At 47.1% G+C, this 23475-nt stretch overlaps 1 protein-coding gene across 10 annotated transcripts in view; it reads right to left on the bottom strand.

Annotated features, from left to right (window-relative positions):
- Window positions 1-23475, bottom strand: part of SYN3 (synapsin III) — a 546668-nt gene that overhangs the window by 462490 nt on the left and 60703 nt on the right. For all 10 annotated transcript variants that reach the window (XM_054675522.2, XM_016939061.4, XM_016939062.4 and 7 more), the window contains exon 3: window positions 6610-6667. In XM_054675522.2, the coding sequence (XP_054531497.1) occupies window positions 6610-6667 (58 nt within the window). The remainder of the gene's footprint in view (window positions 1-6609; window positions 6668-23475) is intronic.

Genomic DNA, 23475 nt, shown 5'->3' on the forward strand with positions numbered 1-23475 from the left:
TTTGCCTGCCTCAGCCTCCCAAAGTGCTGGGATTACAGGCATGAGCCACTGCACCCAACTCAAAGTACCCACCTTAAAGAGGCATTGTGAGGTTGAAATAAGATTATGCATGTCAAGTGCTTTAATCAATACTTTTGGTTATTGTTCTTGATATTTACAACACTGGAAGAAAAAAATAAACAGTGGATAAGAAGAGGACCCTGAAGTCAGACTGGCTAGGTTCAAAAACAGACCCATGCCACTTATTAGCTGGGCAACCTTGGGCAAGACACTTACTCTCTATGAGTCTCAGCTTCTGAAAGATGGAGGTGATAACAGTGCCTACTTCACCCATAAAATGCATTTAGCTTTATCTCATAAGGACTCAACAAATGGTAACTTACTTTATCAACCATACTTGTTCAAGAGGTAGATATTTGTAAAGAGTAGACTGGGACCTATCAGAGACCTTTCTTCCTCCGGACTAAACATCTCCAGTTCCTTAAACGAATCCTCTTTCCTTATTGGCCTTAGTTTCCCTTACTCCAATCCCTTTTCGGAAGGCATTCCAGGTTGCTGCAACCCCCTTCCAGAGCAACACACAACTGGATCTCTTATTAGAGTGTCTCACTAGCATTGTGTGTGTGTGTGTGTGTGTGCATGTAAGAGGGAGTGTATGAACTATCACCTTCCTGCATTCTAACTGCTGTGGTTTGATAGTGCAGCCTGAAGTGACATCAGGTTTTAGGGGAGTAGCAATCTCAACTGTAGTTTATTGAGCACCTAATACATGTGCCGGAAACAAATGTTCAGCATATTACATTAACTCATTTTGTCACACAATAACTCTAGGGAATAAAATTTATTATCATCATTTTCAGGTGAGGAAATTGACTTAGAGATGTTTTAGGTAAAAAGCAAACACAGCTAAAATATGACTGAGCTGAGATTTCATCTTCAGTCTATCTTACTCTGGAACCACGATCTTAACCCCTACACCGCATTTCCTCCCACACATATTAAGCTGTGCTCAACTCAAATGTTAGGTCTTTTTCGTTTTTCTCATGTGATGTTAACAAGATAGGTCTCCCCGGCTGGGTGCGGTGGCTCATGCCTGTAATCCCATCACTTTGGGAGGCTGAGGCGGGTGGATCATGAGGTCAGGAGATTGAGACCATCCTGGCCAACATGGTGAAACCCTGTCTCTACTAAAAGTACAAAAATTAGCTGGGCCTGGTGGCAGGTGCCTGTAATCTCAGCCACTCAGGAGGCTGAGGCACGAGAATCACTTGAACCCAGGATGCAGAGGTGGCAGTGAGTGGAGATCTCACCATTGCACTCCAGCCTGGCGACAGAGTGAGACTCCGTCTCAAAAAAAAAAAAAAAAAAGTCTCCTTAATCCTGCTCCTTCACAGCTGAGTTTTTGAACTCAGCCCATCAGCTTAAGGTCGTCAGTCATCATTTTTTAGTTTTTGTAGAGACAGAGTTTCGCAATGTTGCCCAGGCTGGTCATGAACTCCTGGGCTCAAGCAGTCCTGCCTGGGCCTCCCAAAGTGCCGGGATTACAGGCGTGAGCTACTGCAACCAGCCGAACCTACACTCTCCCTCTCACTGAGGCTACAGGAATTGCCACCACCAACTCGACTTTATATTGTATTCCTATTCAATTTGATCACATCAAATTTAATCTGGCGTATTCTCTCTCCCATCTAGTTTAAAGTCATTAGCAAATGTAATTTCATAAGTCACTAGTAAGAAGGAAAACAAAGCCAAGGACAAGCCTTTTGGCAAGCCATTAGATTTCTCCCAAGGTGTATTTATTTCTACCAAGTAATCATTTCCTAATGAGGATGATGTTCAACCTGTTACCAAACCACCAAACTGAATTAACATCCAACTTCCACTTCTCTATCTTGTTGACAACTGTTTCTTGAAATATCACCTGGTCTTTATGGTCAATATCTACAGCTAAGGTCCATTCTAAGAAATGTCCCAGAAAGAATTGTGGGTTGAAGGCTGAAGTGCATATGAGAAAATATAAATACGGGGTCTGAAGTGTTTAAAATATTTTAAGGGGAATATCTCATCTTTCCATTCAGAAGACATTGATGTTAAATACATAAAGGGCAGAAGATGAACAGGTCTCCCAACAGCAGCCTCCCCTGGACAGTTTCCTAACCCCATCCCAACCCAATATTACACAAGGACAGTACTCAAAGGAGCAACTAGTATTCGTATGTAAATCCATGGGTCGTCTGGCTTCCTTCATTGGATTGGGAGTTGCTCAAGGGCAGGGTTTATACCTTCTCTTGCCTTTTTCTCCACCTGCTGGAGCAAGGCATTAGTGTTCTTTCTGCCTTGGTACCTCTGTCAACACGGAGGAAAGACTGGCCGTGGTGATTTCAGTCTTCTCTTTTAAAAATTAGAGACTGAGGCTCTACCCTAGCAAGTCCTAGTCCACTGATGTCCCAGAACTGTGAGTCTACTTAATATTAATCCATTCATTAACCTCATTGCTTGGTCCCACAGAGGGGTAACCTGTGCCTGTGGAGAAAAAGACCCTTTGCCTCAAATATAAACAGAGGAGAGTTTGACATGCCAACCATCCTGGCCTGATCCTCTCAGACCCTACTAGGATACTGCTGTGAGGGCCCCGCAGAGCCAGTAGGGCATTCTGGGTAATAGAATGCAAAATGTGCTGTCTCCCCCACGGGCCTCCCCAGGGTTTCTTGATTCCTGGCTCTGTAAAAGTTGAGGCAAGCAGTTTTTAGACTGGGGGGAAGAGGATGGAGAGAAGGGGCGGAGGCTTCCTCTAGGCCAACCACAACTAACTCATTCGCTCTGTCCAGCAAAACCCAGACAGTGCAATTATCTGGTTAATTTGGCCCTTGGTTGGGAGACAGGATCCCAAAATGTGAGGCCAGCTCAGACTAAACAGTGGCTTCCGTCCTGAGACTTTTCCCAAGTGCTAAAGGATGCATGTGAGATTCCTGGGGGGTTGCTTGTGTGTTCCACCCATTGATACAGATGGGCAAAGACAAGTGATTCTGATTCCAAGATGGATTTGGAAAGGTATGTCTACTGGGGAAAAACGCCCAAATGACCTGCTAATTGGTTTCCTGGCTAATTCACCTTCTGGCTTTCATAGAGGGGCAGGTTGGAAATCAGAATGACTCTAAATTAGCCAAGGTTTCTCAGTGTGATTGTAGACTTCATAGACTGGCCGACGGGCCCCAGAGCCCCTGGGTGAGTTATTCTTAGGGCAATTCCCTGATGGTCCTGCTCATAGATTTTGTACTGACAAGTTGGGCCAATGGCATTGCTAAGATAAAAGGGGAAAATTAAAACATGCCCCTGGGATTTCCACACATGGGATGAGGCAGGGTGAGCTCAGCTGGCAACCAAGTATTTACCAGATGGTTTATGGAAAACCCAGATTTTTGAGGGGAGATTAAGAAGTGGTAGCCGTGCGTGGTGGCCTGTAATCCCAGCACTTTGGGAGGCCGAGGCGGGCAGATCATGAGGTCAAGAGATCAAGACCATCCTGGACAACATGGTGAAACCCCATCTCTACTAAAAATACAAAAATTATCTGGGTGTGGTGGCAGGTGCTTGTAGTCCCAGCTACTCAGGAGGCTGAGGCAGGAGAATTGCTTGAACCCGGGAGGCAGAGGTTGCAGTGAGCCGAGATTGCGCCACTGCACTCCAGCCTGGCGACAGGGTGAGACTGTCTCAAAAAAAAAAGAAAAAAAGCGGTGACTTATCGCCCCTGGAAACTGACAAGCAGCCTGGAATCTGTAGAATCTACCAGTTATTCATCCTGCAAATATTTCCTTCAATTCTCTTTTGTGCCAGACCCAGTGCTACTTAGGGTAAGATCCAGACAGTCATAGTCTCTACCCTCATGCAAATCATCCCACTCAAAATGTATGGCTAGAAACTCAGATAAGGGCCAGGAAGAAAAAGTTGAGGAGCTATGAAAGGGAATAACCAGGTTACCTGATTTAAATCTGGAAAGACTCAGAGAAGGAGTCTTTGAGGAAAGGATTGTAAAGCTAACACTTCAAAGAACCTAATTTGCTTTTTGAGGAAGACCACTCTAGCGTTGGGATGAAGAATACATTGGAGATGGGTGGAAAACATGAAGTTGTGAGGCTGTTGATGAGGAAGACTGGACGAGAGTTGAGGGTGGTCCAGCCAAGGATCTAGGTGATGGGGATGAAGGGAGAAGTGGAGGGACTAGGAAATATGAGATGCGGAGTCAGCAGGGTCCAGTCATTGAATGGGTGCAGTGGTACAGGGAGAGGGGCACATCCGGGAGCCAGAGCAGGTTTCTGGCTAAGGTGGAAGGTAGATGGCCACACTCTTCACTGAGAGAGAGAATTAGGGAGGAGTAGGGTGGGCACAGGGGAAGATGATGTGTCCTATTTTGGAGAACCACACCGCACTCCCTGTCACTCCATACCCTGTACTTCTGGTCTCCTTATCTTTGCTCACACTGCCTCCTCCATTCACACGCTCTTCACGCCACCATCTCCACTTGTTGACATCCTATCCATCCTTTGATCTATTTCAAACACCACTCCCTCCTCGAGGCCACACCTGAGTCTTTCAGTTGACTGTGACCTCTGCTGCCAGGAGTGCTAAGTTTGGACCTCTCATCCCTGGCTTCTACCTGTAAGTTCAAATCCCAGCTTCACTGCATTCTTACTAGCTGTGTGACCTGCCTGGGCAATTTATTAAGCTCTCTGAGCCCAAGTTTCCTCAGCAACAGGCATACTGTGTGGATTGAATGAGTGACTGCATGGAAAACACTTAATATGGCATCTAGCAAATAGTAAATGTTCAATAAAAGTGTGCTACCATCATCAATGTTATTGTTCTGTAGGCCAGGTGTGGTGGCTCACGCCTGTAATCCCAGAACTTTGGGAGGCCAAGGCAGGTAGATCATTTGAGGTCAAGAGTTTGAGACTAGCCTGACCAACATGGTGAAATTCCATCTGTACTAAAAATAGAAAAAAAAATAAAAAATAAAAAAATTAGCCAGGCATGGTGGCACATGCCTGTAGTCCCAGCTACTTAGGAGGCTGAGGCAGAAGAATCACTTGAACTCGGGAGGCAGAGGTTGCAGTTCACTCCATTGCACTCCAGCCTGGGCAAGAGAGTGAGACTCCATCTCAAAAAAAAAAAAGAAAGAAAAAGAAAAGAAAAGACTTAGCTCACCTCTCCTCCTAGACCACAGGCATTTGGAGACTGGGCCTCTTCTTCTATATACTCGTTCTCCACATATTAGCTAGCTAGCATAGTAGACTCTTGACAAATATTTGCAAAATGAACAAAAATAACCTGTTCTCTGCCATGGAAGGAAAACCAGTAGACATTGGGTTGACTTGAAAGCCACAGAATCAAACTGAAATTCAAAGTGTAGGTGTTTTAATATGAAGCCAACTTAGTTTGCTTAGAAGACCTTTCTGTTTCTCTGACACGGTAAGCTCAAAACGTGCAGGGAGAAGAACAGTCATGCCCCCCATTTTAAAAACTGTATTTTGAAATCATTTTCACAGCAAGGACCGTGTCTATGTTACTTACTGTTTGCCTTTGATGATGAGGAGGAGGAGGGGTAGGAAGAGGATAAAGAATAATGATGCTGATGATAAATGGGTAACATTTACTAAGTGCCCAGTATGTGCCAGGTACGGTTCTGAGCACTTTTCATGGACTAACTCGTTTGATCCTCACAGCACCCTATGAACACAGGCTGATGCTATTATTGCCCCAGTTGGACAGATGAAGAAATTGAACTGGAGAGAGTGTAAATATTGCTCAACCAAGGTCACAAGGTTAGTAAGGGGCGGTGTTAGGATTCAAACCTGGAGTATGGCTCCAGAACCTATGCTCAAATGTGCTCTCCTAAGGCTGAGCACAGTGTTTGGCAGAGAGGAGGTCCTCGCTGAACGAATAGGAGAAAGCTTTGATCTGGAGCCAGGAGACCACACCTTCCACTCCTGATTCTGCCACTGCCTCCCTACACAGCCCTAAAAAAATCTGTGTTTCTTTCCACATAAAATCAGGGACCTGGATATTGATATTAATAGCAATAGCAAGAGATAGTATTTGCAATTCTGGTCCCTTCTGAGGTTTTAAATAATTTAATCCCCACAATGATATAAGGAAATCAAGGCAGAGAGAGATTAAGTCACCTACCCAAAACCTAGAAAATGAGAGAGGCAGGATTCAAGGCCCTTCATTATGTTCCTAAACTATGCTCTCTAGCCCAAGTGGCTGCAAGGAGATGCCCCAGGGGCCAAAAGGAACGGTATAGAACAGACAGAAGTTGGGCTCCACCTGCCCATTTCCATCAGAGCAGCTCTATGTGTCTCTGTTTTGTAGAATGAGTTCCTATTTGACATTTCCCTTGAAGAAAGGGTCTCTGCTAAAACATAAAAGGTTGGAAACCACTGGCCCAAACAATTCTGAAATTTATTGAGACTCCCAACTATAAGCTTGGACTTTTCTGGTAATCTTGGCTCATTATGACCACATAAGATGGGGACCAAGATTGCATGTAAGAACAGCCCCAGCGGCGGAAAAGGTCAGATGACAAGTGCTAAAGACACAGCTCCCACCTACCTGCTCCACTCGGATCTCAATCTCTCCATTCACCTTCTTCCCATGGAAATACTTTGACCTGTAAAGGGGAAGAAATCAGCTGAGTAAGGATGCAGGCTGTTTTACTCTTTTCTCCCTTCTCCCAAAGGCCTTACCCCAGAGGTGCATATTGAGACACATCCTCAGCCATCCTACTCTCTCCTCCCACCTTCACTGCTGATTTTCTCAGTCTTTTTTTTTTACTTTCGAGACGGAGTTTCACTCTTGTTGCCTAGGCTAGAGTGCAATGGCCTAGTCTCGGCTCACTACAACCTCTGCCTCCCAGGTTCAAGCGATTCTCCTGCCTCAGCCTCCCGAGTAGCTGGGATTACAGGCGCCTGCCATCACATCCGGCTAGTTTTTGTATTTTTAGTAGAGATGAGGTTTCACCATGTCGGTCAGGCTGGTATCAAACTCCTGACCTCAGGCAATCCACCCACCTCGCCCTCCCAAAGTGCTGGGATTACAGGCGTGAGCCACCGCGCCTGGTCGATTTTCTCATTCTTTATAGGTGGTGTGTGGTAGAGGGGAGATGGTGGATAAGAAGATTGGAGGCTCAAGTTCTAGTCCTGTCACGTCACTTGACCTCTCTGCATCTCAGTTTTAGCATCTGTAAAATAATGATATTAATAATTTTGTTACAGGGCGGGCGCTGTGGCTCACGCCTGTAATCCCAGCACTTTGGGAGGCCGAGGCAGGTGGATTGCCTGAGGTGAGGAGTTCGAGACCAGTCTGACCAACATGGAGAAACCCCATCTCTACTAAAAATACAAAATTAGCCAGGCATGGTGGCGCATGCATGTAATCGCAGCTACCCGGGAGGCTGAGGCAGGAGAATCGCTTGAACCCGGGAGGCGGAAGTTGTGGTGAGCCGAGATCACGCCACTGCACTCCAGCTGGGCAACAAGAGCGAAACTCAGTCTCAAACAATAATAATAATAATAATTGTGCTACATATTTCTAAGGGTTACTTTGAGGATTAAATAAGAAAAAGGATCCCACATAAAAAGCTTTGAAATGATGGCTATGCTGACTATCCTAATCTAATCATTATACATTACATGTATCACAACACCAATACGTACTCCATAAATATGTAAATTATTATGTATCAATTTTAAAAGAATTAAAGGATGTTTATAGTGTTTTATCCATATTTTTCTTAAATTCATGATTTTCATCATGTTTTCTTCACATATATGTTAATCCTGTCTCCCCTACCCTTTGAAGGCAAAACCACACATGGTTTATCTTGGTATCCTCCAACCCTCCAATTTAGTCTTCAGAAATATGTTGAATGTATAAAAGAATGATGAGTGCTAGAAAGTGTGTAATTTAAAGACTTTAGAAAATACAGTTTTGTTTGATCCAGTTTCATTCTCAAGTATATATGTTTGTGTTCTTTTAACATTAAAAATGTTATGGCATTTTAACTCTTAACAAAAATCAATGTTTTAGTGACGCCCATTATCCAAATCTTCTAACTATTCAAAAAAGAGAATCCTACAAAAATAAATAATGCAGTATTGTTTTATTGAGTTATACCTATATGCCCCACATACTCCACCAAAGACTTATTATTGATCTATCCAGTCTCACCCATTTCTCTATTTTTCCATTTGTCTAATAAAGCAGTCCTCATTTGTTCCTTTGTCTATTTGCCATCCGTCCGTCCTTCCTTCCTTCCTTCCACAGACTTCCTTCTACATCCCTGCCTCTGTCTTCCCCATCATCAGTACATGACATCCCTATCTACCCATTGTTTAGACATCATCCCTACACTCACTGATTCTACATTTTAATTATTTCTCAAATTCATTTACCTGGTGATTTTTCTCCATAAGCACCCTAATCCTGACCTATGATTCATCTCTATACTGAGAGTCTCTTCATATTGTTTTCATACTATTTATTACAACAATAATTATAATTAGTAACTGTGTTTAATGTCTGTGTACCACTAAACTATACCACAGCTCCTTGAGGTCAGAAATAACCTATTGTATTCATCACTTTCTTCCTAACACCTACCAGAGTGCTTAACAAATAGTAGGAAATCGATTAATATTTGTTGAATGAATACATGAGTGAATGGACTGATGAAAAAACACTTGTTGAGTATCAACTCTTGTGCTAGAAACTCTGCTATAGAGTTTAACCTACAGCCTTTCTCATTAACGCTCACAACCACCACCACAAAGTAGATATCATTATTTCCAACTTACAGATGAAGAAACTGAAACCCAGAGAGACTAAATATTTTGCCTAAGGGATTTGAACCCAGGACTTCTAATTCCATATCTGTGCTTTTGCTCAACTCTGAAAAATAGCAGTGAAAATTGGGGTCTTTATAGGTTTGGATATTGTCTCACAAAAAGTAACAAAGTTTCCATTTTCTCTTTTTGATTATTGGTATGATGACACTAATAGTTCTTGGTGATTTGCTGTGAACTGAGCATTGTGTTAAGCATTTCCATAAACCTTCTCTGGGACGGAGACAGCTCTTTGCTTCCTAATACTCATTCTCCCCTTTTCCCACAGTAAGAGAGTTGACAGATTGGTACATAAAAATGTGTACCCCAACTCTCCCATCAGCTGGATGCAGCCACATGATTTATTTCTAATGGATAATTTTTTAAGCATTAAACAACCTTCTTAGTCTCCTATTCTTTTCCTTGGAAGATGGATGTCATCACCCATTATCTTTCAGCCTTCCATTTGTGAAAGAATCCTTTCTACAAATTCACTAACTGCTTCAGCCTGTCTGCTTCCAAAGTCTCTCTACCTACTCTTAGCTGATGCTGGTGGAGTTAATCTCTTCCCAAAACTGACTGACAGCTCTGATATTAGCACCACTTTTTCTTACGTCCTGATGGGCTTAGATGTCAACTAGGCAGTAGTTTAGTAGGAAAGGAACTATTAGTATGACTCGAAAGCAAGATTTTGATTTTTTTTTCTTTCAGCAATGGTCTTCAAATAAATACCCGTGTGGACAGCCTCATGCAAAGAGAATCTTTTCATACAGTTTGTGAATTTTATCGTAATCCTTAAAGGTAGTATCAGCAAATTCCAGACACCAGGACAAGCCCATGTCTAGTATTTGCAGCGCCTGGGGCAAAGCAACAAATGGAAACCTATGTGTCATATGTCTAATATTTAAAATTGACAAAATCAAGCCAGCAAACATTTAAATAAAAGACATCTGTCCACTGGGCATGGTGGCTCATGCCTGTAATCCCAGCACTTTGGGAGGCTGAGGCAGGCGGATCATGAGGTCAGGAGTTGGAGTCCAGACTGGCCAACATAGTGAAACCCCATCTCTACTAAAAATACAAACAATTAGCCAGGAGTGGTGGTGGGCGCCTGTAATTCCAGCTGAGGCAGGAGAGGCTGAGGCAGGAGAATCGCTTGAACCTGGGAGGCAGAAGTTGCAGTGAGCCAAGATTGCGCCATTGTACTCCAACCTGGGCGACAAGAATGAAACTCCATCCAAAAAAAAAAAAAAGAAAAAGAAAAAGAAAAGAAAAAAGAAAAAAAGAGTCTGTCTCCCTTCCTTGGCAGATACAATTTCATAATGACCTTAAAGACTCAGAATGTAAACTTCTCAGAATTCTTTGCACTCTACCCAGCACATGGCAGCACAAGGACTGCCAGCTCTTGGTTCTCAGACCTCACCCAAGATCTTCCTTAATTCCCCACCCACTCTCCTCTGTCCTGCACCACTGAGGCTCCTGGTGCGGGTATGTGGATTGCCCAGACCACGTGGCCAAGCTTCATCTACTCCCTTCCCCTCCCCAAATGGTTGTCCTTTGGCCACCCCTTGGAAAATGGACCAAGGAATTGGCCTATATAGGCGCTGAAGTTGGGTTAAGGTCCCTTTGAGGAGGGAATTCTAGAGTTTGGGTACCCAGGGCATGGCCTAAGAGTGCAATTTGTAGGGTCTTGGTGGGAACATCCCCTCACTCCTAACTCCTCTGCCTGTCAAGAGAGGTGTGGCTAATAAGGACCAGAGCAAGATCCAAGGTAGGCATCCTTCGTGGATTTAAAAATCACTTGCTTTTAAATCCAAGCTCCAAATTTAAAAGAAGTACTGGGTGGGCCTGGGACCAGGAATGGTAACCTATCATTACAATCACCAGCATACTGGGAAAAAAAACATGGATTTGCAATCACACAGGCTTGGGCAAAATCTTAGCTCTACTACTCACTGACCATGTGTTCTAAGACAAGACACTTAGCCCTCTGGGGCTCAGTTTCCTCATTTGTCAAGTGGTGACAGTAACTACCAAGGGAAGGGTGTGGTGAAAAAGTCACATAATCCTCTATGCAACAAGGCAGTAAAGTGCAATGGCTTCAGGGCATACAGCCTGGATAGGACCCCAACTCCTCCACTCACTTGTGCAAGCTTGGGTAAGCCAACCTCTGAATGCCTTAGTTTCCACACCTAGGAAATGAGGCTAATAGTAGTAGCTACCTCACAGGGTTGTTATGAGGATTAAATGAAACAAGGCATACAAAGCACTGAGAATAGTTCCTGGCACACAGTAAGCTGCAAAGTATGTAGCCCACGGCCTGAAACAGAATCCACAAGAGCAAAGAGCTATCGAGTGTTTACCCTGTGCCTAGTGGGTGCTGCGTGCTAGGGGACCCACAAATAAACAAAACAATCTTACCCTCTTGGGGGTTACAAAGCAGAATTATGACTCACCTTGCTTTGATCTGTCTCACAGGTGCAAGGAGTGATGGCTGGTGATGGGGACAAAGAGGTGGCCTTGGCCTATAAGGACAGCCAGACCCTTCACATCCTTCCTCCTATTTGATCTTCATGCCAACCCTGAGGGGTGGTAGGGCAGGGATTGCTCCCAACGTGTTCCAGATGGAGAAGTCTCTGCTCAAAGTTACACGAGTGATCTGGGTACCCAAACTCTAGAGGGAAGAATTTGGGTACCTTTCCTGGAGACACTAAGTGGTCTTTCAGACTTTTTGGATCCAGTCCAGAGCCCTGGCATCCTTCATGATCTGGACCCTGCTGACTGGGGGTCTGCTTCCCCTCCAGTTTGCTGTCTATTTCATGGTTGCATCCAAATTCCTGCGCTTCTCTAAATACTCCCTGTGCTGTCCTGCCTCTGAACCTCTGCACAGGCCTTCACCTCTGCTTGGCGCTTCCTTGATTGTCTCTTTCTCATGTTTCAAGATCCTATGAGTGATATCTACTCTGTTGAGTTTTCCTTGACAGCACCCCCTTCCCTAGCTGGGCTGAGCGTCCTCCCTTGGGTCCTACAGCACGCTGCACTTACAACCATTCCAGCCCTTACCACTTCACGTTGTCATTACACATCACTTAGCTGCCCTCTGCCCCCAAACATATAGTCTGTGAGCTCCTGGAAACCAGAAACTGAGTCTCCATGCTCACTGTGTCTCCAGTATCCAGCACGATGAGCTAGGGCACAGGACAACAGGCTTAACAAATGTTCGCTGACCGGGTAAGGAAATACTGTCTGTAGGCCGGCCTTTCCTGGAGACACTTGACTGCCATCTACTGGCACACCATTGTAATACATTCACAGGTCTACAGCCACTGCGATGTGGGGGTGTGTACGAGGCCAACCTGCGCAACTGGCATTCCTCGACTTGATTCTAACCTGGAACCTGAAGCACTTTGCACTACACCAATACCACCCAAGCAGCTGTGCTCTTGATGAGACCTCACCTTCCCAGGAGAAACATTTGTTTTGCCCATCTCTGGAATGTTTACTGCAGGGCCTGGCAGACGGACTGGGGCTGAAGCTGAGGGTCAGGGAGTCCATCCCCCCGCCTGGCTGCAAGTCAGAAGTCTGTCTCCTGATGGGCCACACAGACTGCTGCCTCCTTGCCGGGGGCTCATTCAGGCTTGAGCCGCCTCTGAACGGTTCTGTCTGGCAGAGGGAAGGGTAGGGATGGTCTGGAATTCTAGATGCCTTTGGGGGCTGGGGTTGCTGCCTCTGTAATTGACTGGCTGTTTGACCTCAGGCAAAATGGATGGACCCGCTGTGCCTAAGGGCTCTGTCTCTCATGGCTGCCTCCTCTTTACGCCCTAATATGTTCAATCTCATAACGAGCTCCCTGAATACCTCAGCCAATCAATCAAGTCCTTGGCCTGGGGAAGAAGGTGGGGGGAGCTCTGGATTCCACGAAGATTCTCTCTCTGTGGGTGGTCTCATATTTTACTGCCACATCTGAAGAATATTATAAAACTGGTGCTGCCTGGGGTGGGAAATCCCTAGTTGAGGGAGGTGGGAAGTGTGTATGAGAGAGATTGATGAGGAATGGGTACGGGGCTCTTTTGTGGCTGCAGCAAGGGCAGAAGAAGGGGAATTCATACAAACAGGATCTGTGTTCAAACAGGACTGTTTTCCAATAAATCGATCCTGTATGTAGAGTTAACGCAGCCAGGGCTTGGTGATGTCCTTCCAAGGAAGGAGAGGTCAGGAATGTCCTGTCCCAGGGACAGCTGTCTCTCCGCAGGCCACCCCCACTGGGGGTGGGGTGGAAATAGAGAAAGAGATTTTCATGTTTCTGATGCAACATGTCAGTTGCTGATTTGTGGCCCAGGCAGAAGCAGGGAAGACAACCAATGGGCTGTGGAGAAAATGAAGGCAAAACACTCAGAGACTTTGCCAGTTAGCAAGAGAGTCACATGGCAGGCTGGATGGGCAGAGGTGTGGCAGAAGAAAGACCTTGGAATGCAAAGGGACCCAAGATCTGATTCTAGCTCCATTATTTTCTCCTGAGAACAGCTCACCCTCCTGGCACCTTCCCATTGCCAGATGGAGGAACCCCGCCCTCAACCCCAAACAATGGTGCAGCCTCTCAGTCCTCCATGCAATTAGCAAGGTCCAATGAACTAGGAAGGGAAGGAATGCGCTAAGAGTGATGAGACTCCCTATGCCTGTATGGGGATCTGCGGAGGCAAAAAACTGAGACATAACAGGGCCCCGAGCCACAGGATGTGACAAATGATCCCCACCTTTTGCCTCTGAGAACAATAGAGAAGGAGATTTTTGTGGGCAGGATCTGATCACAATTCACATCACTTATTCACTCCCTCATTCAATCACTATTTATTGAGCCTTATGTGGACTAGGCACCACACCAGGCATAGGAGTAGATATAGCAGATACAGTGGCAGATGTAGTCCTTGTTCTTGGAGAGCTTACATGCTTATTGAAAAGACAAAAAATAAATAAATAAACAGATAAAAAGAATGAGTACTACGAATAAAATGCACGACCAATGGAATTGAGGATAAGATGTGGGGTGCAGGGGAGATTGGACTTCAGTTGGTAGAAAAGGCTTCTTTGAAAGACACTGAGGCCGGGAACAGTGGCTCATGCCTGTAATCCCAACACTTTGGGAGGCCGAGGTGGGCGGTTCACAAGGTCAAGAGATCAAGACCATCCCGGCCAACATGGTGAAACGCCATCTCTACTAAAAATACAAAAATTAGCCAGGCATGGTGGTGCATGCCTGTAATCCCAGCTACTTGGGAGGCTGAGGCAGGAGAATTGCTTGAAACCGGGTGGTGGAGGTTGCAGTGAGCCAAGATCTCGCCACTGCACTCCAGTCTGGCAACAGAGCAAGACTCTGTCTCATAATAATAATAATAATAATAATAATAATAAAATAAATAGATAAAAAGAAGAGTACTATGAATAAAATGCACAACCAATGTGATTGAGGATAAGATGTGGGGTGCAGGGGAAATTGGACTTCAGTTGGTAGAAAAGGCTTCTTTCAAAGACACTGAACATACACAGATAGACCACCTACTATGTGCCAGAGTCTGCAGGCTGTAAGGAAACAAGCGCAAAGACAACATAGCTAGCTCTTGGTCTCAGGGGGCTTACTACCTAATGGGAGGGACAGACACAAAAATAGAAAATGACCACACAGAGCATTCACACAAATATCCCCCTCAGCCCACAGAAAAAGCAGCCAACTCAGTCTGAAGGTCAGGGATCACCTTCCTGAGGTCACCGTCCACCCATCCATCCAATGTTTGGTACCTAGTCTTTGCCAGGGCTGCAAAGATGAGTGCAGCCGGATCTGGATGTGTGTGTCTGCCAAAAGGACACGGGCAAGGGCAAAGGAAGTAGGTACGTCCTGGGGGCACCCAGGAGAGAGATGAATGTTCCTGGGTGTGTCCTTTAATGTACAACAGGCACAGAGCAGAAGACCTGGGTTTGAGTTGGCAGCTCTGGCACCTGCCGCCTGATTTTGGACCAGCCTCTGCTTCCTCTTCCGTAGATGGGGATAAGAAGATCTACTCACATGGTTGTCAACAGAATTATATGAAGACACAGATTTAAGGGCCTCTGTAACCTGCCAAGAATGTGCTAGCAAATGAGCTGCTCCCCGATGGGCTGCAGGGGTAGAACTTGATCTCCCCAGGTAAGGAAGTGCGTGAGCACCACTAGCCTTGGAGACAAGCCCAGGTCCCTTTCAGCTATTTATTTCCAGTGCTGCCTCAGGCCAGTGTCAACCTTCCTGAACCCTGGTTTCCTTAACTGTAAAAATAAGGACATTACTACATCTGCTGTAAGGACCCCATGAATGATACCCCTGACACATGGCAGGTGTTTAACTAAAGTTCATCTCTTTCCCTCCTGTGCATCAACATGATGGGTGGAGGGTCGAGGGCAGCTGGGTATGTCCCTAAGAACATGACAGGTCATTTTCTCTCTCCAAGAGGAGGTAGATGGCAGCATCTGCCTTGCTCTAAATGAAACCCTGCTTGGTGTCGAGCATGATGGAGACCTTCCCTGTCTTAATCCCTGGGAACTCCCTTCCTCTCCAGCATAGGCCTTTAGGGTAAATAAAGTCATCAGGGCCGGGCACGGTGGCTTACGCCTGTAATCCCAGCACTTTGGGAGGCCGAGGCAGGTGGATCACCTGAGGTCAGGAGTTCAAGACCAGCCTGGCCAACATGGTGAAACCCCGTATCTACTAAAAATACAAAAATTAGCCGGGCATGGTGGCATGCGCCTGTAATCCCAGCTACTCGGGAGGCTGAGGCAGGAAAAATGCATGAACCCAGGAGGCGGAGGTTGCAGTGAGCCAAGATCAAGCCACTGCACTCCAGCCTGGGTGACAGAGTGAGACTCCATCTTCAAAAAAAAAAAAAAAAAGTCATCAAACACCCACTCCCTCTACCCCTCTCCTCTCTAAAGACACAGCACTATGTCACCCTCATTCCTACAGATGTCTGCAAGTTCACACTCTTCATACCACAGAAAGGGTTAACGTTTGGAAGGCTACATCATGCCTTCAGCAAACACTTATTGAGCATCTACTAAGGGCCCAACTGGGGAAATCCCCACAGGAAAGGTAATATACTAAAAAGTAATTCATGCCAAGGTGCAAGTGACTAACATCTGATCATCCCAGAAAAGGGTTTTTGATGGCATAAGGAGGATAAGGGGATCACGGGGATATTGTGTGTCTTGTTTGGCAAGGGAAAGTGGAGCCTGTCAAGGTGAAAAGTGCAGAGCACCGAAAGAGAGGCTAAGACCATTTATTATCCATTCATCCACCCAACTACCCATCCATGAATCCATCCATGAATCCATCCATGAATCCATCCATCCATCCATCCATCCACCCATCCATCCACATATTCATCCATCCATGCATCCATCCATCCATCCATCCATCCATCCATCCATCCATCCATCCATCCATCCGCCCACCTACCCACCCATCTACCCATCCATCCACACATTCGCCCATCCATCCACATATCCATCCATCTAGGACATACTATATTCTCAGCACTGTGCTACATAGGCCTTTGAAATTGCACTGAACAAAACAGCCCCCTTGCCATCCTGGTTTTTACTGTCTAGCCAGGAGATAGTCCCAGAAGAGGAACTAGACCAAATAGTTACTCTGATTCCTGTCTTCTTTATCAGAAGTTGCCAACTAGTAGACCTCATAGAATCCACAGTCTTGTTTTGTTGCACTTAAATTGTACACTTTTAAAATAGAATATTCGCTGGCAAGGTGACTCACGCCTGTAATCCCAGTACTTTGGGAGGCTGAGGTGGGCGGATCACTGGAGGTGGGGAGTTCGAAACCAACCTGGCCAACATAGCGAAAACCCATCTCTACTAAAAATGCAAAAAAAATTGGCTGGGCGCAGTGGCTCACGCCTGTAATCCCAGCACTTTGGGAGACCAAGGCGGGCAGATCACAAGGTCAAGAGATCAAGTCCATCCTGGCCAACACAGTGAAACCTTGTCTCTACTAAAAAAACACAAAAAATATTAGCTGGACGTGGTGCCTGTAGTCCCAGCTACTCAGGAGGCTGAGGCAGGAGAATTGCTTGAACCCAGGAGGCAGAGGTTGCAGTGAGCCGAGATAGTGCCACTGCACTCCAGCCTGGGCAAGAGAGTGAGACTCCGTCTCACAAAAAGAAAAAAAAAAATTAGCCGGGCATGGTGGTGCATGCTACCGGGGAAGCTGAGGCAGGAGAATAGCTTGAACTCGGGAGGCGGAGGTTGCAGTGAGCCAAGCTTGCACCACTGCACTCCAGCCTGGGTAACAGAGTGAGACTCCATCTCAAATAATAATAATAATAATAATAATAATAATAATAATAATAATAATAGAACATTCATATAAAAATTCAGATTTCTGACTTTTCTTGAAAATCAATAACTCGACAACACCAGGCCCTTATTCCCACATGGTAAAAACTGGCTGCAGGGCCTGCAGCTGCTGCCTCAGAGGAGGCATCGGTTCTCACGCCCAACACAGTTCCCAGTGCTCCCTGTCATCTCTCTGCAGCCGAAGCCAAGTGGCAGATATCATCTGTCATAGAGCCTATGCTGCTGTTTTTCTTATAGCAGGGAAATATTTCTCTATGCCTGTGCTTTTTCCTACCACCTGCCCCTTCACTCACGGACTGATTGTCCCCTCTGAGCAGCTGCACAGACAACCCCTAATTTCGCTAAGCCTATTCTGAAGATGGCAATTAGCTTAGTGCAAATCTTCAGGAAACCCACACTCCTGTCCCTTCTGCAAACCCAGGGCAGGAAGTCAGGAAAATGGAAATGAAGCACCATCCCTTCTCCTGCCACCACAGATGGCCTCTCTCCTGTCGAAGATGCACGTCCCAGGCAGGCCTCCACAGGCCCCAAGGGCTTCCTAGACGTTCTGTAATGAGGCTGGCATCTGCCCAGAGCCCTGCCTCCCCCAGGGCAAGGCTGTAACTCAGGCAGAAATCTACTCCACCCCAGGAGTAGCTATTGCTCAAGAAGACCCGTGCATCCGAGGGACTCTTTGGAAAAAAGGTCACTTGGAGGGCCTGGGCCAGAAAACCAGGTTGTGGAGGAGAAAACACGACTCACAAGTGAAACACTGAAACTCCTCAGACTTTGCCCAAGGCAAGGGCATGAGAAGTGATAGAGAAGACATCAGAGAGAAAACAAAAGGCTTCAGGGCTGAGCCTCCTTTTTAAAGGCTTGCAGCCTGACCCTTTCATGGTCTAAGCCCCATTATTTTTCCCAAATGGGTAGCCCAGCTGTGTCTGAACACCTGCACTTGAGGGGAGCTGATTCCCTCACCAGGCAGCCCACTCAGTCTCCGGATGACTTTGCCAATTAGATGAATTTTCTGTATACTGAGCTTAAATATGTCTCCCTCTTTGTTTTCCCCCACTGGTTCCAGTTCTACCAGGTAGGAGCGTCATGAAACAAGTCCTCTAGCTTGGGGGGTTCCTAAATTTGGCTTTACACCACTTAAAAAATTCATCTCGGCCAGGCGTGGTGGCTCATGCCTGTAATCCCAGCACTTTGGGAGGCCAAGGCAGTTGGATCACCTGAGGTCAGGAGTTCAAGACCAGCCTGACCAATACAGTGGAACCCCATCTCTACCAAAAATACAAAAATTAGCTGTGCGTGGTGGTATGTACCTGTAGTCCCAGCTACTGGGGAGGCTGAGACAGGAGAATTGTTTGAACCTGGGAGGCAGACGTTGCAGTGAGGCAACATCACTCCACTGCACTCCAGCCTGGGTGACATAGCGAGACTCCATCTCAAAAAAAAATAAAAATAAAAAAAAATTCATCTCCTGAGCTCCAGTCTAGATATTCTGATTCCATTATTGCAGGGGGACGTCTCCGTGTGGCCTGTCCTGTATCCGTTCTGCCTTCTTCTGGTAACAGCAGTTCTATTTGCATTCGCATTGATGGAAGCAAGCCTTCTTTTTGTGCAGTCCTGGTGGGACTGTCCCAAAGTGCCCGCAGAGCAAGGAGTAGAACAAGCCAGGCTTGTTCTTCCCCAGGAATTTGATTTTTGAACAGAGAGAAACAAGGATGAAAGCAAGCAGGAGCTGATTTATCCCGAGACTGTTCCTGCCACCTAGATCTATAGAGGGGCCCAGGGATCCAGGGACCCAATGGCCCCATCTTTCTGACACTCAAGCTGATGTATCCTGAGACTGTTGCTGCCACCTAGATCTGTGGAGGGGCCCGGGGATCCAGGGACCCAACAGCCCCATCTTTCTGACACTCAGGTCTCCCTATTTTCCTTTGCTTCTGCAAGCTTCCCCATACATTTTCAATAAATCTCTTTTGTTTGTTTGTTTTGTTTTGAGACGGAGTCTTGCTCTGTCGCCCAGGCTGGATTGCAGTGGCGCGATCTCGGCTCACTGCAAACTCCACCTCCTGGGTTCAAGTGATTCTCCTCCCGAGTAGCTGGGACTACAGCATCCCGCCACCACGCCCTGCTAATTTTTGTATTTTTAGTAGAGATGGGGTTTCACCATATTGGCCAGGCTGGTCTCGAACTCCTAACTTTGTGATTCACCCGCCTTGGCCTCCCAAAGTGTTGGGATTACAGGCGTGAGCCACCATGCCCGGCCCAAAGTCTATTTCTTTTTCATGCAAAGAACTGTATCCAACACAGAGGGTGTAGATGGTGCCTGGGAATCTGAATGTCATTGTGATAGAAAGTCTTTTGGGGGCCATGCTCCTAGTCCAACCTCACTGTTTCACATAGGAGAAACAGAGGCCAGAGAAGGTGATCCCTCAGCACCAGCCTCAAGACCCCACAGCATCTGCAGAGTTCTTTAGAAAGGCAGCCAAGAAGAGAGAAATTTAGGAAGAAATAGCACCCATCAGATTTCTCCCCACACTCTCTTCTGCTCAAAGCCATTTCCCCCAGATTTTCTAGCTCCTGTTTCTGAGGGTGAAGCTCTCCCCTAAGACTCCACTAGGGCGGGGGTAACAACTCTTCACTGTTCCCCCCTCCTCCCCGAAAGAGCTGGGTAGGAAGCAGCAGGGGCACTGGGCCGCTGGATTGGACAGCGTGTAGACCTCACGGAGAGGGGTCAGCACTTGAAAAATTCCTCAAGTCAAAGGGCTCGGGGCTTGGGTGCCGCACAAGGCCCTCACTGTGTGCACATTGTCTCCCTGATAAAAGGGGCCGGGCCTGGGAAAACGGAGCTGTCTCCAGGCGACGGGGTAGGCTGCTGAGGAATGCCCAGGACCCCTCCCTCCCCCAGACACCAGGGCCAGGACGGCGAGGGGGTAGGGAGGGGCAGGGGGTGCGGCGTGGGTGCCCAGAGGGAGAGGAATGAAGTCCAGAGCCCCTCCAGGTGGTGTTGGGTGGTGTGTTTGAGTCATGGAATGAAGCAAGCAGAAAGTGACAAAACTCCCTTCATTAGGCCCTTCCTATCTCCACCCCCAGCCCCTCCAGCCATCCCAGAAACCCCTCCATTTCCCCACACAAACAGGCAGGGCCTGCCCTTGTTCAAGGAGAGCCTTAGGGGTAGGGGAAGCGGTGGAGAGAGGCACAAGGATTTTGTTCCTCAGAGCCAAGTGTCTTCAACAGAGAGTTGTGTGTCTCCACTCTAAGCCTCTCAACCAACTGTAGGAGGAGGGGACTGACTTGGAGTCGGCACCTCATCCTCACAGCGGAGGGACTGCCAGCCCGCCAGGATCTCGACACCCTCCTCTAGGGCTTCTGGAAGACAGCCCTCCAGCACATCCAGCTGAGCTGAGAGGCAGGCCAAGTGGCTTCCTTCCCCCTGGCTTCCACAACGATTATATTCACCAGCAATTAGTAATTGCAATTAATTGTTAATAACAGTTACCATTTCAGGGCCTCTTAGGACAGCCTAAGCCGTGTACCAGCTCCACCCATGTCATTATCTCTAATCTTTCCAGTTACCCTTCCAGGAAGATATTCCATGACCCTGCCTTCCTGCTGAGGAATGTGAGGTTCGGAGGTTGGATTTGCCCAAGGTCACATAACTGAGAAGGAAAACACGGACCAGAGCCCACAGTACCCAGGCCGTCTGGCTCTGGACTGTCCCCTCAGCTTTGCTCCCTCCCTCCCTGCTGGTGGCGGACAGCCCTCCTCACAGGCAAGGAAAGCTGCTCTCTGAGAATGGGGTCAATAGGGGGATCTGGTTTGGCTCTTCCCAGCCAGAAAACAAGGAAGCTCTAAGGCCAACCTCTCACTGGCCCCGTGGTAGCAGAGCCAGCTACCACTCTTGTTGCTGCCCTCCATAAGCAGAGAGGCCAGATAAAATCCAGGACATCCAAATTTTCCATCCAATCCAAATTTCCAGTGAACAATACATCATTTTGTAGTATAAGTCTCTCCCAAATATGGCATGGGATATACTTAGACTCATTCATTGTCTATCTAAGTATTAACTGGGTGTCTTGTATTTTTATTTGCTAAATCTGACAACCCTACCCCAAGCCACTGCTGGTTGTGCCAGCTCTGAGTTCACCCCCCATCCTTCCTCCACGTGGCTCAGGTGGACGCAGCATGTCCTGATCACCACAGGGCTGATCAAACCCAATGCAGTCCTTACAAGGACAGGCCAAGATGCCCTGCAGTCCTCATGCCTTCAGTCAAAGCAGCCTGAAGCTGCTTTTTTTTTTTTCTGAGATGGAGTCTCCCTCTGCCACCAGGCTGGAGTGTTGTGGCACTATCTCGGCTCACTGCAACCTCCGACTCCCTGGTTCAAGTGATTCTCCTGCCTCAGCATCCCAAGTAGCTGGGATTACAGGCATGCGCCACCACGCTCAGTTAATTTTTGTATTTTTAGTAGAGATGGGGTTTCACCATGTTGGCCAGGATGGTCTCGATCTCCTGACCTTGTGATCTGCCTTCCAAAGTGCTGAAATTACAGGTGTGAGCCACCGCATCCGGCCTTTTTTTTTCCCCCTGAAGGAAACACTGGCCTCTGAGTTACCAGCTGCACCAGAAGGAGGAGGGGAAGCCTTGGAAATAACACGCAAGTATCAGGTACTCTCCCTGAATTCCAGGGCAACTGAATATTTTCTAAGACTCTCTTCCAGAGCATCCTCAATCCTGAATTTACCCTTAATAATGGTAACAGACTTTGGCAAGAGTATCCATTCATTCCTTAAGTCATCCATCTCTCCCAGCCTCCCGTCCATCTATCCTAGCCAGGCACTGTGCTAGGCTCTGAGGGTCAGTGGTTGCATAGGAAAGGAATAAACTCTGACCTTGAGTCAGAGTTGGTCCCATATGGGTAGGACCAAACAAAGTCACTCACATCTACATTGAAAAACTAAGCACCTACACTGAAAAACAGCTGTGGAGGAGAGGAACTCGGCACTCTCACTGGACACTCATAACATCCCTGTGGAGTTAGTGGTATAGGGAAGGTGGTGGCATTGTGATCCCACTTTACAGACAAAGAAACTGAGGGGCCGAAAGGTACAGTATCTTGGCCAAGACCACAGAGATAGTGAGTGGCTGGGACTTCAAGCCCATGCTACCACCTGTCAGCCTAGAGTTCTCTTGAGTATTATCTTCTTTCCCATTTAACTCTCGGGAATCATGTCTGACATGTGTTAGGAAATCACATCTTTAATATCTAAACATACAGGAAAGAATAGAAAAGATCTTGCCTGAGATCCCTTGGTGCTTTAAAAAGAGGAAAATATTCTCTGCACATCCAAGGACAATTTCTGTAGAAGGTCCAATTTGCAAACCTGAACTTGTAAGTATGTGTATGGCTAAAGGAATTCCCTTTTCCCTGGGCACCCTTTAAGCTCTGGCTGCCCGGAGGGCTCCAGCAGGGCGGGGCTGCCTGGCTCGAGGTGGGGCGCCTTCCTCTGAGGGTGAGGTCACCGGAATCTTGTGCTTGGCTGTGCACTGTAACATGGAGTGCTGCCACCCGTTGCCTCACACTGCTCTCAGACGCTGGGTGTGTGCCGGGGTGTGAGGCCCCAGGGTCCTGCTCCCCGAGGTCAACACCCTCAGGAGCAGTAGAGGAGGGGCTGAGCTTCAGGTGGGAGAGGTCGGGGAGTGGCATAAGAACTGCGGTGCCCAGGCTAGCCCTTTGGATGGGCCTGAGCCAGGTCCCAGATGTCAGTAGCATTTGCTTTGATTTTGGACTCAGAGCCTCAGTCTTCCCTATGTATACAATGAGAATAGTACTGGTGCCCCATACAGTTATTGGGAGAGCTAAATTAGAGAATCTATGAAAGCCATTGAACCCCTGGTCAGGGGACGTGCACAGATGCTTGCCAAAAGATGATGATGCAGACACGACCCCATCCTCAAAGAGCTCTGTCATTCATGTGCTTGTTCAGTCATTTGACCAACACTCTTCAGCATCTATCTCGTGCCACACACTGAAGCAGTAGCAGTGGTCAGCAGGAGGGTGGCACCATCAGAAATTCCTTTTACGACATGAGTCCAGTTCAAGTCCCAGCCCAGCCCCACTTCTGTCTCCTTGAGCAGGTGCATGGTTTCTCCATGCTCTGCCCCCCTCACCTTTAAATGAGCTGACAGTCAACTCCTGCTCATCGGCAAA

This window comes from Pan troglodytes, chromosome 23 (genome assembly GCF_028858775.2).
Source record: "Pan troglodytes isolate AG18354 chromosome 23, NHGRI_mPanTro3-v2.0_pri, whole genome shotgun sequence".
Classification (NCBI taxonomy): Eukaryota; Metazoa; Chordata; class Mammalia; order Primates; family Hominidae; genus Pan; species Pan troglodytes.